The sequence below is a fragment of the Nothobranchius furzeri genome, chromosome 8, assembly GCF_043380555.1.
Source record: "Nothobranchius furzeri strain GRZ-AD chromosome 8, NfurGRZ-RIMD1, whole genome shotgun sequence".
Classification (NCBI taxonomy): Eukaryota; Metazoa; Chordata; class Actinopteri; order Cyprinodontiformes; family Nothobranchiidae; genus Nothobranchius; species Nothobranchius furzeri.
The window spans coordinates 69144990-69164554 of NC_091748.1; the positions used below are offsets into that span (position 1 = coordinate 69144990).

The window sequence follows — 19565 nt, forward strand, 5'->3', positions numbered from 1 at the left end:
GCCTTTGTGCCTTTCTATCAGCGATCCAATCTTGTAAAATAAACAGATACATAGAATATAGATTACAAAGGTCATTTTTCACATGCAACATACTTCTTTGTCCTTTGATTCTGTGAAACCCACTAAAGTCGAGTCCTCTTTGTTCTGACCCCCCGACACAACAAACAGAGCAGTGTCCACTGACATCCATGACGAAGACTTGTCTGGAGGAAAAAAAACAACAAGATAAAAATACCTTTCACATTTTAAAATCCCTGTAAAATCTTATTTTAAAAACATATTCTTCTAAAAACCAAAACAATGATTCCACAACACATCGCGTGCAGAAGTCTTGAGCCATCTTCCACTGACGTTTAGCAACTTTTCAAGCTAAATTTCATGATTTGGTGCTATATAAATGAGCTGAATTGAATTTAATTACATTTCTCATGGCTTTCAAAAATAATTTTCCTTTAAATATTGTCTTTTTTTCCTTGTTTTTAAAAGTCTGTAAAACGACGATAGTGATATGATCTTTAAAAGAAGAAGAGAGTAAAATAAAGACCTAAAACTGGACCTGACAAATGCATTTATTTACTACATTCTTATGTTTTAACTATTACCTTTACAAAAAAACTCTAACTGGTGATATAAAAATGTTTGGCATTTTGAAGATGCAGACCAACTAGTTCTAGCTGCTAATGAAGAACCCACAAATATAAATGAATTTGCCTTCTAAGCTATGTTTTCTGGTATGTTTAGATTTAATTGTAAATGATCTTTTGAGGGATTTTCTTACATAAGAAATGTTCAGAGAATCACGATAAAGAACTAGACTGAAAATGAGTGACAAAGTAGCCAAACTCACAGCAAAAAGGTTTTTAAAAAATCTGTACGTGTAGAGAACTAGTGGCTAGGACTGTTAAAAGTTGCTTTTGGAAACCAAAATCCTAAAATATAGAATATATACATACTTTTATAAAAATAATCAAAAATGCTGAATGAATGTTTATAGGTTTATGCATGGACGTAATTTTCACTTTAGAAAGGGGGGGGGGGGGGGGGGTATGCTCTAATGGGAAACCGGCTTCAACACAAACGGTTGTTTTCCGCTTGGTCCTAGAGCTCAACCAGCGTTAATATAGCGTAATATTGTTTTTTGATGGTAAAAAGTGCAGGGGTCAAAACTTGACTTTGGAAAAAGTGTGTGTGTGTGTGTGTGTGTGTGTGTGTGGTGGTGGGGTATGTCCCCCCCCCCCCCCCCCCCCCAAAAAAAAAATTACGTCCATGGGTTTATGCAAAACAATAATTCCAAACTACTTATTTTGTAGTCCACAAAGGCTTTTCTTCTTTAACGCTGTCTACAAATACATACTACAAAACTAAGTAAACATGCACAATCTTCATAAACTGTCCTTCCATAAACTGAAGTATGCCACATGAAGTAAAGTGAAATGACAAAGAAATGCAGCTAATTATTGTGATTAATTAAAATTATAATACTCCTACTTTGTTTTTTGTGCTGCGCTGGCACAAAAATGATAAATTATGCAGCTAAAGCTACGCATGCCTATACAACAGTAATAAAAAAATCATATTCACTCTTTACAGTTTGTGCAAATGTAATTAAAAATAAAAAGCAACAAGAACCAACCGGGTCTGTGGGCGAGGCTCAGTGGCTGGATGGTTATGTATGTGCTGGTTGTCTGGGGGATGTGAAGCTGGTACTGTGGGGAGCTAATACTCCCATCATCTTCTACAAAGAAGCATCCTTTCATAAAGCTGTGATGCCACTCCTGGAATGACAGAGAATTTAACGCACATCTTTAAAAAGCCTTTACATTCATACAAACATATATGAAGAAATATTTGTAAGACTTGGGCTAAGACGGGTTGTCGTGTGTGGGTATGTTTTTCTATGTGTGGTCCTAGTTTTGATTTTGACAAAGGAACAACTGATATGTTGGTCAGCTGAAATATAAGGCCAATATTTTTTAATCAATCAGCTGATTTAAAAGCTAGGCACATCTACAGGTAGCCCAGTGCTACTGCCAAATGTGAAGGACCCTGAGCCGATGGCCAAAAACATTCCCAGGGACGTTGCACTAGAAAAAACACCCTGGTATGAAGAGAGGTACAATATAAAGTCCCAGTAACTCAATTTTCCATTCAGTTCAATTCAGTAAATTTACATGGTGCCAAATCACAACAAGAGTCGTCTCAAGCCACTTCACAAATACAATACAGGTCAGGGGCCTCATTTATCAAGCTTGCTTACGCACAAAACGGGGTCGGAAATCTGCGTAAGCAACTTTCCACGCATACTTTGGGATTTATGAAAGAAAACTTAGCGGAAAAATGTGTACAACATTAAGTTGACTAAGGACCTGGCTTACGCACATTTTGGACATGGAGAGCACCTGCAGTGCTGCTGCTGAGAAGGATAAAATTATGAAATCCTGCAGCATTATCACTTGTACTGCTTCGTTTTCACACAGAGCAAGACCCCCCACACGCACACACATGCGCGCGCGCACACACACACACACACAGCCTGAAGTGCAGAATACGGAATGCAGAATATCAGCAGGGGGACAGACTGAGACAGAATGTCATGTGTCTGTGACAGTGTGTGTCCTGTCACTGTGACCCGATCATGCACCCTGGCTACTTGTACAGGGGAGATCTCCGTTTGGCTGACTGGTTAGCGCGCGTGACTTTCACCCAGGAGACTGGTGATCGAATTCCGATCGGACCATTTTTTTTATGTCCGCCACAGACCTCTCTGAAAAACTCAGCATTGACGGCTTCAGCAACGCTGAGCCACTCCGTGGATTTTCTCTTATTTGTTTTGCAAAAGCACTTCCTTTCATTTCTCCACCTCACCCACAAGTACCTCAACTTCTGCTTGTGAAATTGCGCTTCCTTGATCTGCCTTGATCTACGGTCGCCATCGTCATTCAGTACATTTACATGCAGCCAATATCCGGGTTATGATCGGGTTAAGGTCGGTATTCGGGTTTCTGAGCTGATCAGAATAACCCATTTACAAGCATAAATAGAAAGAGTTACCTCTAACTTGCATAACCCGATGTAAATGCGGACGTTGGGGTAGCGTCAGGACGTGTGGACTACGTCCTGCGTCATTTCCGGTTCTTCTCGTTCCGGTATCCGTGAAAACAACAACATTTTTCCCAGTTCGGAAGAGATAGCGACCGCGTTTGTTTGCACTTTATTTTCCTCGTCACTCTGAAAGTGTGATGCTGTGCTGCGACTCGCCATTTTGCTCCCAACTTGTTGTTTACTTCCGGTGTTCTGGCGCATACAAGACGTCTCGCTACTCAAAAGACCAAGATTCCTTGCGAACAGAGCATGCGCAGAACACACGCTTTGATGGGGATATCCCGATGTGCGTTTACACGACCAAACATTCGGGTTAGAAAAGGGTTACCCCAGGTGTAGTAACCGGGTTTTTAAAAACCCGGTTATGAGCATATCCGGGTTTCTGGCGGTGTTTACAAGGACCTGCGGAACCGAGTTATTGTGAATATTCGGGTTTTAAAAGGGTTACTGGCTGCATGTAAACGCACTGATAGGTGGAGCGCTGCAACAGCCAGCTTATGTATATGCATGAGATCCACAAGGCACTTTGCATTGACTATTTATGGCAGTAAGTGGGCGTGGTGAGGGCGGGATGTGACTAAAATGCAGCTGAGATACATTCTCGTTAGTCTCCGATTAATGAAGCGGAGATTGCGTGCAGCTGTGCGTACTTAATGTTTGATAGATCACAAGCCTACTTGGCATAAGTACATTTTTTTTGCTGAGCTTAAGTACGGTTTTAGTAAGGATTCTACGCAATGTTTGATAAATGAGACCCCTGGTCAATAAGCAAATCAGAAAAAAAGTTTCCTATATAAGGAACCCAGCAAACTGCATCGTGTCACTGACTAGTGTCAGAGAGTCTATACAGCAATCTTCACACTAAGCAAGCATGTAGCGATACTGGAGAGGAAAACTCCCTTTTAACAGGAAGAAACCTCCAGAGGATCCTGTGTACCAGTCCATACAAGCCCACTTAAGGCACTGGTAAAGGGGTTCGATTGAAGACAACTGGACTTCTTTGGTTTCTTGAAAACGTTTTGCTTCTCATCCGAGGAGCTTTGTCAGTTTTGACTGGGAGGGTCATGCTTATAAACTGTAGCTGTCTATTGTTGCCTAACGAGCAGAAACTACCTTTGAATATCCCTCCTCCCTACCCACTGATGAGCCATTAGCCTCTACTGTGTGGTAGTCGTATTGTTCAGATGCAGATGGGTGTGACCTAAACTGTAACTGTTTTGGAAGCAAAACGCCTTTAAGAAACCAAATAAGTCCAGTTGCCTTCATTCAAACCTCTTTAGATTATCATCACCTGGATGACTGAGAACCTTCACTAGCATAAACTATGAAGTGTTGCTTCACCAGTAGCTAAAGACTGCTTACATGAATGTCATTCTTGGGTCGGTGTAAATGTAATTGTGTCTGTGGTGTAAATAGTGAGAATGCATGTCCCGGGGAGATAGATTACAGCACCTATGGGAAAAGGCTATTTCACAGTCTGGTGGTACAAGTCTGTATGTTTCTGTACCGCTTCCCAGTGGGGAGCAGAACAATCAGTTTGTATCCCAGATGGGTGGGGTCCACAGCAATACAACTGGAGCTGGCCAGCAAATGAGTCTAGGCCAGTCAAAGGACCACCCACCATCCCGTGTGCTGTTCTTACTACCCAGTTGCATTAAAACAGTCATACCAGCATAATGCTGTACTGGTTTAATGTCCGTTAGCTTGAAGTCAACTTTAAGGATTGTATGAAACTATCAGGTATTTGTTTGCTTGACATACCAGCTCCAATTTTATAGATTACATTGTTTGTCTTGTATGAGAGAATTTTGCTCTGTGTGTGGGATAGAGACCCACACACAGAGGATGTGTGTGTGACACAACAGTGTGTGTGAGACGGCCAGTTAATCTGTCCATCTCACACACACTGTTGTGATTGGAACATTTTGTTGTCGTGTAGTGGGTTGGAACATATTATTGATTTTGATTACACAGTGAACGAAAAAATACAGGAAATAATAGTTGTTAAATCTCCTTTTTTCATAAACTCTATAAACGCAAGTAAAACATACCTAATTAAATAACATGTTCAGACAAAAGACACATTAAATCCGTCTAACGTTTCAGAAATCACCAAGTATATAGAACTGTCCTCGCTTGTGTGCAACATAAAAAAATAATTTAGATTTTTTTGTGATGTGATTATGGTCATTTGGTTTTGACCGTGGCTGAATGGCTAGAGCATTTGTCCTATGACCGGCAGGCCACGTGCTGAAGCATCTTTGGGAAAGACCTTGAACCCTAAGTTGCCCCCGAGCGTATCACAACTCCTTACTAATGTAAGGATGGGTAAAATGCAGAGAAAATATTTCCTCTAAGGGGATCTAAATTTAAAAAAATGCAACAAAATTATCACATTTGAGTACAGTGAACTCATTGTCATGTTCAAGAAGCCAGTCTGAGATGGTGCGTGATCCTGCTGGAAGTAGCCATCAGAAGATGGGTACACTGTGGTCATAAGGGATGGACATGGTCAGCAAGGCTGTGGCATTGCAACGATGATCAATTAGTACTAAAGGGACCAAAGTGTGCCAAGAAAAAGTCCCCCACACCATTACACCCCCACCACCAGCCTGAAACGTTGATACAAGGCAGGATGGATCCATGCTTTCATGTTGGTACGCCAAATTCTGACCCTATCATCTGAATGTTGCAACAGAAACTGAGACTCATCAGACCAGGGAACATTTTTCCAATCTTCTATTATCCAGTTTTGGTGAGCCGGTGTGTTTCCTGTTCTTAGCTGACAGGAGTGGCACCCAATGTGATTCGACGTGTTGTGCGTTCAGAGATGCTCTCTGCATAACTTGGTTGAAATGAGTGGTCATTTGAGTTACTGTTGACTTTCTATCAGCTTGAACCAGTCTCGCCATTCTTCTCTGACCTCTGGCATCAACAAGGCATTTTTGCCTACAGAACTGCCGCTCACTGAATGTTTTCCCTTTTTTTGACCATTCATCTGTAAACCCTAGAGATGGTTGTGTGTGGCAATCCCAGAAGATCAACAGTTTCTGAAATACTCAGACCAGCTCGCCTGGCACCAACAACCATGCCAAATTCAAAGTCACTAAAATCGCCTTTCTTCCCCGTTCTGAAGCTCGGTTTGAACTACAGCGGATCGTCTTGATGTCAACATGGCCAGATGGATTGAGTTGCCACCATGCGATTGGCTGATTAGTAATTTGCATTAACGAGCACTCGGACAGACGTACCCAATTAAGTGGCAAGTGAGTGTAGATATAAGCCGTGTCAAAAAATCAGCAGTGCAGATCGACCATTGGCTGACTGTGACCTCCACATATCAGCATCATCAGTAGACAAACCAATCTCATTGGATCACTGATTCAGACCCAAACACAACTCAGTTTTGCCTCTGACAACAAAATGCATTTACCCATTTAACAGAAACCAAATCGAATAATTTGCAAATCCGTTTATAAAGCAGGATTGATCTTTTGATAGGAGATGTGGGTTTTTGATGTGGCATGAAGTGAATAAAGCAGGTGCTCATAACGGTGAAGCAGCTTGGTTGATGAACAGCAGTAATTACCACTTCAGTCTTCTGGAGGAATAATCATTCCAACGCTTTGAACTCAGCAGCATGAAAACACACGCTGTGCTCATGCTGATCCAGCAGGGGGCAGACGTGTCACACTGTGTCTCCTGCAGGCTCCCGGAAACCTCTCCATGGACATGGCAAATTGGACTCCATTTACCTTTGATAAATATGGCTTTTTCAATCTTGAGTGAGCGGTCATTCAAAACTGTCGAGGGGCTATTTTGGCAATATTTATGAATCCTAATATTTCTCTCATTTCGCGATCCTACTGTTGCTTTGTCTGGCTGCACAACTGAAATTAGGTCATAATTTGAAATTGAACAGGAACATCAACACTAGGATGTTTTCATTCCCCTCATTAGAGACACATTAAATGAAAACACAGTTGGTGTGGACACACAATAAAAGGACATTGAGGGCCAAGCAAGGCTGGAATAGGCTATACATCCTTTTAGTTGACAAATAAATCACTGAGCTAAACAAAGAAAAGTACCATAAAGACGGAGCATGCCACTCCTTTAGAGAAAAGCCATTTTCTCACAGTATTTATCTTGGGCTGTGAGAGGCATAAAAGATCAAACCATAACACTTCTGTGGTTTGTCCAGACAATACTAAACGAGAGAAAATGCCACGGGCACCCATCAGCTGCTTAAGGACATCAGAATTAATGCCCCCATTGAGAGAGGGTCAGCCTGCAGACTAATACAGGCTCTGTCACCTGCTCCGGCCACAGGTCTGATTTACTGTCTCACACAGCGACTCTCAGGACACACACACACACACACACACACACACACACACACACACACACACACACACACACACACACACACACACACACACACAAAGGTTTTTTTTATAATGCTTTCATCTATGCACGAGAAAAAGCTGTGAATAACCCTTCCTATGTAAATTTCTGTTCCTAAAGATAAACGTGCCCTGAACATATAAACTACCGATCCGAAGAATCTCCACCTCTCTCCTCCACCACACACATCCCAGGTATTAGCCTGTGGCAACAGGAGCCAATGTAACAAGCAGAAGTTCCCTCGGAGGTAATCTCTGGACACACATTCTTTTACCCTTTTTATGATGTCTGGCCGTTTCCAATCTCAACACGGCTAATGGACCTGCGAGATGGTGAAAGGGGTAGTTTTGCTTATTTATTTATTTACTTCTTGTTCTTTTTTTGTTACTGCAAAGCAAACCAGCTGAGGTTAAGCCAAAAAGAGTGAAAACAAAGAGTGTGAGATCAATACGAAGCGTATCTCTTCACCCCTCGGCTATGACCACCCACATAAACCAGCGCGCGGCAATGACACTGAGCGACTAGTGGGGCTGTGGGGGGTGGGGTGCCATTCTGATAATGGAGACCCTCACAGAACTAAAAGCCTCCATCGTGGGACAAACTGTAAATCTTCAGGATTTATATAATAAAAGATGAAATCTTGTCTGCTTATTTTCCTGTGATGTTATCTTAACTTTGGTTCTGCTGAGGGTTGCACGGTGGTGTAGTTAATAGCGCCTCACAGAAGAAAGGTCACAGGTTTGAATCCCGACTGTAGCCTTTCTGCATGGAGTTAGCATGTTCTCCCCATGCATGCATGGGTCTTCTCTGAGTACTCAGGCTTCATACGGCAGTACAAAAACATGCATGCTGGGTTGAATGGAGACTAAATTTTACCTCGGTGTGACCGAGTCTGTCCCTCTGATGGACTGGTGACCTGTCCAGATTGTCCCCTACCACTTTGTGGAGTTCTAGACCAACTCCCTTTGACACAAATGAGGATGAAGCCGTTCAGATAATGATCGGATGGTTCTGTTGATAACTTTTACACATCCGTCTCATCCATGATTCCAGCCCAGTTTGGGAAACCATTCCAGCATTGATACTAACACACTCAGGAACATCCCTTTATGAGTTTGAACCTGAACCCCTGACTGCTTGTGATACTCACAAACCAAAGGTGGCTCAAACTATCAAAGGTGATTTTGTGACGTCACAGAACCAGCTGTGTGGAACGCTTTTGCTCCTGTTTCACATCTGAAATGTTCCTGGTTGGAAGGGAGCTTGCGGGAAAAATGCCCCTAAATAACCATTCTATGGAGAATCAACCAGATTTTTCAGTGGAATTATTTTAGCGGCGCAAAGGACCATCCTTTTTGAATCAAACAATTATTATTTGCTCAATCCAACACCAACACATCAGACCATCTGCCAGACCAGTCGTGCGTATTCTGAGGGTGCCTACGATTTTCAGATACATCAGAAGTCCACTCACTCGTTCTGCCGAGACGGCTTCGCTACAGACCGGATCTCCAAGAGCTTCCACTATCCTGGTGCATAGGCTATTCAGTGGCGTCAGTGTGGTTAGTATAAATTTATAATTTGTTAAATAACATCAAACAAACAGCCACATTTATTGTTTATAAACCCAGACATCACACCTTTCTGAGTCACTTGGTGAAGCTCTTAAAACATACAAGGTCATGTTTCATCAGAGTTCATTCATTGTCTCATTTAATATATAACCACTTACAAATCATTACAAACAAAAATGGCTTTTGATGGTTACCTGTAAACCTGGAGGTTCTGGAACTTTGCTGCTCACAGAGCTGCTGGGCGTCATTGTGAGTGTGTTTGACAGTGAGGAGCGTCTGCTGCGAGCAGAGGAAGGACGGGATCGACTATCTGTGACACACACACACACACACACACACACACAAATGTTTAAAATCACTCAAAATTTAAGTCAAAACACGTTACTGACAGATTAGGCCCAGTCCTGTGCTTTCGCTGAAATACGAAATGAGACAACCAATTTCAAACGCCAGCCTTCTCAGAAGTCTGTTGCTAAGGTTAAGCATGCCTACTTTGCGTTTTGGTTTCTGAGAAAGTGTGATCTCAAGTTCAAGCTGCCTTTCATTCATTTTAGAGGCATTTAAAATCACTAATTGCATAACAGCACCCTTTCAAATTCATTATCTCGCACAACTTTATTTCTTGAAAACTAATTGTAGCCAGAAAATATCAATTCACTAATGAGAGGTCGGATTGTTCCCAAGCCTGGAAAATCAAGTAATGTGACAGGATTATCAGTGAACCACTGAAGCGTAGAAATAAACAAGAGCCACTGTCACGGTGTTTTATCACGGTTAGTTACTACGTTGTTGTCAGTATGCGAGTAATCCTTGGTGCAAATGCTAAAATATCTCAAATAGGAAGCTTTAGTGTGAATTTCTACACATTTTTAAAGTTTTACTAAAGAACACTTGTGCTGGAAACGAGGACAGTAGCCCAGTAACACAATACTTACTTTAATCATTTATTTGGAACAAATCAGCCAAAATATCAATGTTTTATACTGGGAAAATGTACGTTCTGGATTTTACTAACCACATAAAGTCAAAAGAGTTTTGAAGCAGCAAGAGTAACCAACTGAACAAATTCAGTCATGCAGCATCTCATGTCAAAGCCTTGTTAAAATGTAACAGGTCCAAATCAATTCGCGGGAGAGGCACAATAATGTGATAATCCCGTCTACTATCTGGGAGCTCGTTTGTTTTTGCAGCAGTGGTTGACTGTGCCTCCTTTTCTAATTCCTCATCACATCCCCAGTGAGAGGTGGTGGAATCCTCCAAATCAATAACAGGAACATGGACTGACCACTTAAATCAACTCCATCCATCTTCCATGTGGCTTATGTTCCTCAAGCTGGATCTCAGCCTCTCCAAGCCTTTGCTCAACAGTTGGGATCTACGTTTAAAGGTAGATTAGGAGATGTTTCTGCAGCAGCTCACGCAGTTGTTTATTTGCAAGTTGTGGCACATATGGAAACTAACTCACTGATCGGCACCAATTGGCTTTTAGACCAAACTATAGCACTGAGTCAGCCTTGATTCATGTGCAGAATGACATTTTGGTGGCATCTGATTCTGAGTCCTATGTGTTGTTGCTGTTCAGCAGCTTTTGATACTGTGGACCATAAGGTACCGTTAGACTGCCTCCAGTCTTGGGTTGGTCTGTCACTGAACTGGTTTCGCTCTTATTTGGCTAACAGAGTGTTTAATGTGCAGCTGGGTGCCTGTGTATCACCCTGTCTTACCCAGAAATGGGGTGGGGTGCCACAGGGTTCTGTCCTGGGGCCACGCCTGTTCACCATATCTCTGTTACCGTTGGGGAAGGTCTTTGAGCATTTTAACATCGTCTACCATATCTATGCAGATGACTGACTGATCTATGTGGCGACTGATGGTACAATTCAATTCATTTTATTTATATAGCACCAAATCACGACGAGTCGTCTCAAGACACTTCACAAATTAAATATTCCAATACAGTTCAGTTCATTAAACAGACATCTCTCAATGGTTAACTGGATGTCTTGCTACAGTGTAGGGCTGGCTTTCTGCTAATTTCTGCAACTAAACGAGAGAAAGACAGAGGCTGTTCCATTTGAACAACAGGTAAAAACTTCCAGAATGTTCCTTGAACCTCCTCCCACTAGCTCTATTGAACATCAATCCACATACTGCAGGATGGGCAGCTTCCAAAGACGAAGCTGATGCTTTCAGACAGCTGTACATCTAACTGACTTCCAAAGTCCCCTCCCACCACACACACACACACACACACACACACACACACACACACACACACACACACACACACACACACACACACACACACACACACACACACACACACACACACACACACACACACAAACACACACACACACACACACACACACACACACACACACACACACACACACACACACACACACACACACACACACATACACGCTTTGCCAAGGCAACAAACAGACCAACAGCTCTACCAGCCTGCTGCTGCAGGCAGCCTTCACAGGCAACAGCTCCATCACATAAACATTTCCCAACAAGAACAGAACCAGACTCTAAGAAAAATTTATGAAAGAACTCCTTAAATGAAAACTGCAAACAGAACAGAACAATCCTTCTATTGCACTAGGCAGCCTGGCTCTGCTCTCACTTTCTGTTTAACTGCTCCAAGCTGAGAACACAATTCATGCACATGTACAAAGAAAGGGAGGGACGGTCAGAGGAGCAGTTTGATGGATGGGTTATTTTCCAGTTACTAAGAACAGGTCGTTCACAATGAGCGGATGAAGTTCTTTCAGAATTTTACGTTTCAGAGACGATTACAGTCATTCATTTTATGGCAAAACCTTTAATTTATTGGTTGCCATCGGTATGTGTAGCGCTTTAAACAGCAGACTGTTGCATCATCTTCAAAAAGTAGACTGCCTAAGACTGAAAAGATTCCAGATGATGGTAACGAAACCTGGAGCTTGACTCCGTTCAAGCTGATCTTAGGCAGGAAGCTGAAAGTCAACATGCCGACAGCTTCAATCGCTTAATGGCAGAAATGATCACCCAATTTAAAGCACTTTGATGGCTCCTCCCTCTAAACAAGCTGCTCTAATTGGGTTGCTGTTATGATGTATGGACTGACAAATGAGGCGATTTGTCACAATGGTGGTGAAAAATCGATCAATACTAGAGCTATTATTTATTCATCAAAACCAATCACTGAGGTGTGCGGGGAAAACAAGAGTTTAAGAGCGTGAATACACCTACTATAAAGGTTTTACATGGTTACACCCAGAGATTAACTGAAAATCCCCCAACTGCTAAAAGCCAGACTGGCCAGACTAATGTTTGTACCTCTCTTGAGCATCAAGCCACATTCTGCAGGATGAGCAGCTTCCAAAGATAAAGCTGATGCTTTCAGAGGGCTGTACGACTGACTGCCAAAGTTCTGTCTCTTCAGCTTGGCGTCAGCTTCAAGCTTGTCCAAGGCAACCGTTTGACACCGCTCCACTGTGGATGCAAGCAACCTGCAGAACTGTCAGCAACAGAGAAACAGCGGTAAGAAGATGACACGCGAGGAACATTTCAAGGCAACAAAATATCCAGCAAACATCAAATGATGGTAAATGATAAAATGGCCTGTATTAGATATAGCGCCTTCATAAGAGTCCTGGAGCCCCCCAAGGCGCTTTATAACACAATTAGTCATTCACACACACATTCACACACTGGTGGGGATGAGCTACATTGTAGCCACAGCTGCCCTGGGGCGCACTGACAGAGGCGAGGCTGCCGAGCACTGACGCCACCAGCAGGCAAGGTTAGGGTTAGGTGTCTTGCCCAAGGACAAACTGAGCGGGGCTCAAACCTGCAACCTTCCAATTTCAGGGCGAGCACTTGACTCCTGTTCCACCGACACCCCACAATCCAGGGAGATCCAGGGTACGGATCCATAACTATTGGTTTGGTATTTTTACAGAGCCACCTAGAGTTAAAAGTTTATGTTTATTTATTTGGCAGACGCTTTTATCCAAAGCGACTTACAGTTTATAACCTATAGGACATGTTGTGATCTGTGGGGGGAACCGGAGTACCCGGAGGAAACCCACGCATGCATGGGGAGAACACGCAACTCCACGCAGAAAGGCCACAGCCGAGTTTTGAACCTGCAACCTTCTTGCTGCGAGGCAACAGTGCTAACAACTGCGCCACCATGCAGCCCAGCCCAGAGTTCTAAAAACTCTAGAGGTCGACCAGTACTGGTTTTTGGTCTATTGGTCAATTGCCGATACCGATATGTGCTGCCAATTTTCATGGCTGATTTCTAGACGTTTTTCACCTTATTTTCATGCTAAAATGTCGCTAATAACGAGTTTATGCACCAAATTTCTGAAGCTGAATCAGTTTTTGAACTCTAACTGTAAATTCTTTACTTTGTGCACTGCTCAGTGTTAAAGTCAGACACACAAATAAAGTTCAATTAGAGTATTTATTATGCAGATGTTATTGGTGAATGTAAAATTATATTCAAATTAAATTCTGCAACAGCACCTGGTGCCCGAGGATGCGCCTGACTTTAAATCGGCGGACAAATATCGGCTGATACGATGTATAAAAAAAAAAAGGTAAATATAGGCCCGATATATCAGTTTACCCCTACAAGAAACCACAAAAGCAGATGAAACACTACATCAGTGTTCTGTAATAACACACTAATCCAGCTTTAACAATATGGAGGGGAGAGGATTTCTTAAGCTCCAAAGTCTGGGGGCCAAGACTGCAAAAGCACGGTCGACCCCCGGGTGCCACTTGCAGGCCTTTCTGAGCTGAGCAAAGAGATTTTTCTGGTGAATACTGTTGCAAAAGTGCTGCTAAGTGGGGCGGTGCTGTACCAGACAAGGACTGATAAACAAATACCAGCATCTTTACAAAAATATGTTTTTTTCAATCCAGGACAACCAGGGGTGGAGTCATGTGATCCCATTTTTTGGCTCCATGGATGTACCTGATGGAGAAATTCTGCACAAGCTGCATCCCCGGAAGGGAAGACTGACTCAGCCCCACATAGAGGGAGTTACAATAGCCCTGGATTGATCAAATAAAAGCATGATAAGTCCAGCTTGATCTTGGCTAGGTTACAAATCCAGAATAGTTAGGTGAAATTAAAAGTGTACACCAAAAAACATCTCATGTCTTAAGAGGATTTATTTTTATACAACTCATTTCATACTAGTCTGGATGTACCTGTGTATAATCCAGTTTTCCATCCTTGTTGATGTCTGCTAATGAAAAAATAGCATTCACTTCCTCCTCTGTCATTTTCTCTCCTCCCTGCAGAACAGAACAAGTTTCCTTTCTATCAGAATAAATTATTGACAAAATAAGTATATATTTCACTTGTGCAGTAGTCATTTACTCGTTATTACTTCATCTTCTACACCACTATTATCTATGAGAAGTTCAAGTTGATGCCAAAAAGTTACAATGGTTGTACTATTGAAAATCACATTAGCATTATATTACCATACAAACTGTCTAAAATCCTAAATAAAAAGCAAATTGCAGCCTAGTTTCTGCAAATTTGCCAAATAAATAAAGTGGTAAAAAAACAATCTGGCTACTCACAGTGGTCAAAGCCTTTTCCAGCATACTGTGTGTGATGTAGCCATCACCATTAACATCCATTTTTCTGAATGCTTTCACCAGCTCAGCTTCCTCTGTTTTCTTCTCATGCTTGAGAATCTCACAGAAGTCATCGAAGGTCAGTTTAGGGGTTTTAGATGTCCAGTAAGCACTGAGATTGGCTTGGGATGGATTTCTACCAGCCTGCTGAAGAACTAAGAAGAATAAAGGAGAGAAACATCTGTGTTATGAGAAAAGTAGAGAAGCAGATGACAGAAAAAATATACAACATGGATCAAAAATGTCAGAGCTTGATTGTAAACGTTTCAGTTAAGTCTGTATTAAAAAACTTAAACAGCCACACAGATTATTTAGATAACACTACAGATAGAATGTCAGTGGCAATATTTAGTGACTCTGCCTTCTTTTAGCTGTTTTACAGGGTCAGGGTGAATAATCAGAGCTTTGGGGTTTTGCATTTATGCAAAAATAATCACAAGTATTAAAATGCTATGAGTTGCCACTTAGACATCCCTCCGCTTGATTAAAGCCTTAGACCAGGCATGTCCAAAGTGTGGCCTGAGGGCCATTGGCGGACCTCACAGAGATTTTGTACACCCACCCAGTATTTCTAGATTGTTTTGAAGAATCGAGAGTTTTGTCTCTTGGTGTACATCAAAATTTTTTCAACACTTTTAAAACAATTTTATAATAAGAATTTTTTAAAATACGTCTATTTCAGTCTTTTTTTAAAGTACGAATAAAAACTTGCCATAACATTATCTTTGCTTTTTTAGGGCGATGGTGGCACAGTGCTCGCCCCCGTACTCGGAAGGTTGCAGGTTCGAGCCCCACTCAGTCTGTTGCTGTCTTTGTGTCCTTGGGCAAGACACTTAACCCCCTCTGTCAGTGCGCCCAAGTGCAGCTGTGGCAACATTGTAGCTCATCTCCACCAGCGTGTGAATGTGTGTGTAAATGGGTGAATGACTGATTGTGTTGTAATGCGCCTTGGGGGTTTCCATGACTCTAGAAGGAACTATATCAAATACAGGCGATTTTAGATTAAAAAAATAATAATAAATACATTTTTGTGGCATGTGAGGACTTTTAACTTGAAGATTTGGCTCTCAAATTGAAAAGTTTGAATCCCCCTGCCTAGACGTTCGAACAATAAATCCACCGTTCACCTAAACGAGCTGTTTTCACATTTGCTATTCATTGCAATATCAGTTTGAACAATATCAATATCACAAACAACTGGGTTTTTAATAATCACACACGTTTGTATTTCAAAGACATGGACTTTAATGCTGCTCTGACAGCTTCTGTCTGCCCTCAATGGCCAAACTTAGACTGGAGGACACTGGCCGAAATGCAAAAACACATTGGAACAAAAGTGGGTTTTTCATCATGGTTATGGTCATCACAACTGTTGTATTGGTTGACCTGCACTAGTTCTGACTGCTGCAAGATAGCTTGAAAAGTTTCAGACAAAACTAAAAGTGCTTCTGACTGCATATATTTCAGATAACAGTAAAGTTTATTCTGATTTACACTGCGGTTTTGTACCTCCTGGTGGTATTTTGTCTCCATGAAAATAGAAAAAAATCTGTGCAGCAAAACGTTAAAATATGAGACTGCGGCTGATGTTAACTACAGACTGAAATGATAGTAAAAACAACAAAATATTGGACATCAAATTCCCACATTTAAATCGTACTTCCAATTTTAATTGTTTCGTGATCTGTTTAGATCAAGCCCCCACAATGCGGCTCAAAAATTGAGGCCAACCCAGAAGTATCAAAAATTGCAGTTCCACCCTCATCCGCTGGGGGCTGGTGTCAGAAGCGAGCAAATCCTCATTGACCCCCATGTTAAAAATACCAATTTCACAGCAGACATAAACATGTTAACAGCCTGGTACCAAAACATTTTTTTGGTTTAAATGATCTAGTTTACACTCACGACAACTCTGAGGGGGGTGAATTTTTTTCTCACTCTTCTGTTTAAGTGTATTAAAAGACTAAGCTTCTGTATAATTAATGAGCATCAGACCCACGTGACCGCTGCCTCAGACCCAGGTGACCACAGAGCTAGCTCCGTGGAAAGGCCTCAGTAGAGCCTCGGTCTGGCCTGGAAACTGTTTCGGGATTTTGAGTCTCTGTGTGTGTATTCTGTTTTGGATATTATTTGTGCAATTGTTGGACAAAATGACTTGCTGTGGCATTAATTGCACTAATAGAGCGCCCAAGGAGTCTCCACTTCATTTTTTTCGGTAAGTAAAATTATATTTATGTATTTTAGGTCACTGCCGAGCTGAGCTTAGATTTTAACATGTACTGTTTAACCATGTAATAGGGTAAAACCCAGTGCATTTAACATAATGCTGCATTTTAGAAAATGGGTTGAAATATAACATGTTGGTGGAGCTGGGTTCCGACTATCGGCTTGTGGAGCTCTCGGGATAACTCTGTTTTCCACCCGGTTCTCCCCTCCCCGCAGCTTGGCGCATCTCTGTCTGATCGCGGCTTCTGTCTGCTGCGCGGGCTGTTGGCTTGTGGAGCTCTGGGATGGAAACCTTTCCACCCGGTTCTCCCCAGCGGCAGCTCTGCACATCTCAGATCGCAGCGGCGCTTGTCTGCTGTGCAGCTGCCGGCTTGTGGAGCTCTCGGGAGACCTCTGTATTCCACCCGGTTTTACCCAGCGGTCAGCCCGGCGTATATCTGACTCAGAAGCTCTGGTGTTGTGCACATTTAACTCCGGCTGTAGCTAGGTTGCTACCTCCGTTAGCTTAGCTCCCACCTCCGCATTAGCTTTGGGTTAGCTTGTAGCTAGTTCAACCGGGTGTCGTCAGTTGATCCCAGCCTTACCCCCAAATTCCACTACATCCACTCCGTTCCGGTCCGCCCCCGCAGCCGCTCGCTTCCGAACTCAATTTTTACTGGTACCCGCTCTACAATGGCTCCGCTCCGGTGCGGAGACCTGAGGTGGGCAAACAAGTATGCGCGGGATTTTCGAGATCTTGCGATACAGTCCGAGCAATAAACGCGGAAGTTAGATCCAAACACCCGTTGTGTGGGAGAAGCATCGAAATGAACTGTTTAATCTGCCCATCATTTGTGTTGAGAGATCTGCAGTGTTTGGATCAACAAAGTGTGACTACTTTGATAGTGGAAACTGTATTTATGGCTTACTTTTGTGCATTTAAACTTCAGCCGCCATTGATCATTGTTAAAAGTTGTTAAACCTGTGCATATGAAACAAAAAATGCCTTTTGTTTATTGATTTATTGTGAAAAACGGAAGTTGTGCTTGCTCCTTTTCCTGTTGGGCGGTTGTGATTTCTGTCCATTTACTGCGGAGGTGCTCCGGCGTCCGGCAAAAATAGGATCGATTCTACTTTTGCCAGACGCCGGAACAGAGGGCGGCGCACTGCCGGAGCACGGCTGCAGTAGTGGAATTGCTCTGATTGACTACAGCGGGACCGATTTTGCTCCGGCGTTCGTGTCGGAGCGGAGCGGAGGTAGTGGAATTTGGAGGTTACAGCCCCACCTCTCTTCCCTTTTGTGGAATTGTCTGGGCTTGACGGAACCTGTGACACGGTCAAAATGGCGGTGGTGGCCACCTCCCATTTGGCCTCAAAAACGTGTTATTGGAGGCTTTGGAAACCCATTGTCCAATATTTATATGTCGATGGTTTAGATGGCTACGCAGCTGAATGCGGCCACATCACACATAAATTAGCTTGATGTTTAACAGACATAGCTTACCACGACACAACTGCTGCTTTGAAGTTATATTTGTCAAACTAGATCTAAACACAGCAAGGTAGGCAGCTCTGCACTGCACGTAGAAAGCCTCCTCCTCGGATGGACGAGACGAGTCCTGAAAAGCCATCCTCCTCTGTGAAAAAATCCCAACCTAGTTACCGTTAGCTTTTGTTGCTCCAACATAAAGCTAGAAAAGAACAAACAACAGCCTGAATAGGAAAATATCTTAGAATAAAAGTTATTATTTCGAATTAATCACCGGAGAATGATTTTTGTTACATGCCGGTGTCATATAGAAAAAAGTTGCTAACGCTAGTCTGTTGCTAGGTAAACAAATATCGTGCGCGTTGAAAAGGGCACGGAGGAAACAACTACTGGAAATGAAGTTCCTAGTGTTTAGAAAAAGTTTTGAGGTGATTGGAAAGTTTGAAAAAAGTTATTTTCAAAGCTTTTATACTGCTTTAAATCTGTAGTACTGAGCGATTTTTGAAGTCCTAAGATTTAAAATATAATTTATTAAAAACAAAACAAAAACAAACAAAAAAACATGTTTTATTCTAAACTGTAGGTTAAATGGTGTCCCCCCCCCAAATTGTACGTCACCATCCAGGATCTTTTGTGACGTAAAAATAGAGTGTAAATATGCAAGAATTTTGCTGATAAACCATCAGTGTCACTCTGAATACTTTCTTTCCCAACTAGGAATTGAGCTTTCCAGTGAAATCCAAATATTTCTCCCCTGGTTTTACAATTCAGGCTAAAGAAATGAAAAGGGTTTTTCTATGATCACTAAGAAAAAAAATCCTGAAGGAGCTTTTTTAAGAGGAATTATGCAGAAATACAAAAAATAAATACAAACAAACAAACAAAAAGAAAACGTTATTTCTAACTAAACCAGACTGATCTTGTGTTAAAAGGTTGTAAAGTAAGTAAGTAAATTTTATTTATATAGCACTTATCACAGACATAGAATCACAAAGTGCTTCACATAGATCAAAACAAAATAAAACAGTCATAAAATCATAAATAGATTAACATCATAAAATTAAAATGCTCTCAAAACAGAATTAGATTAACATCATAAAAAATAGTCATAAAATTATAAATTTTATAAA

General features: G+C 41.9%; 1 protein-coding gene across 2 annotated transcripts in view; it reads right to left on the reverse strand.

Moving 5' to 3' along the window:
* Nucleotides 1–18766, reverse strand: part of pgm1 (phosphoglucomutase 1) — a 38893-nt gene extending 20127 nt beyond the window's left edge. Inside the window, exons 1-7 of one of the 2 annotated variants that reach the window (XM_015970994.3) lie at nucleotides 18451–18766; nucleotides 14685–14896; nucleotides 14304–14390; nucleotides 12414–12594; nucleotides 9278–9393; nucleotides 1634–1775; nucleotides 94–203 (exon numbers count right to left, since the gene is read on the reverse strand). In XM_015970994.3, coding sequence (XP_015826480.3) covers nucleotides 94–203; nucleotides 1634–1775; nucleotides 9278–9393; nucleotides 12414–12594; nucleotides 14304–14390; nucleotides 14685–14896; nucleotides 18451–18577 — 975 coding nt within the window. In that variant the 5' untranslated portion in view covers nucleotides 18578–18766. The remainder of the gene's footprint in view (nucleotides 1–93; nucleotides 204–1633; nucleotides 1776–9277; nucleotides 9394–12413; nucleotides 12595–14303; nucleotides 14391–14684; nucleotides 14897–18450) is intronic. The other variant, XM_070554276.1, reaches the window with a different exon arrangement.
* Between the last annotated feature and the right edge of the window lie 799 nt (nucleotides 18767–19565).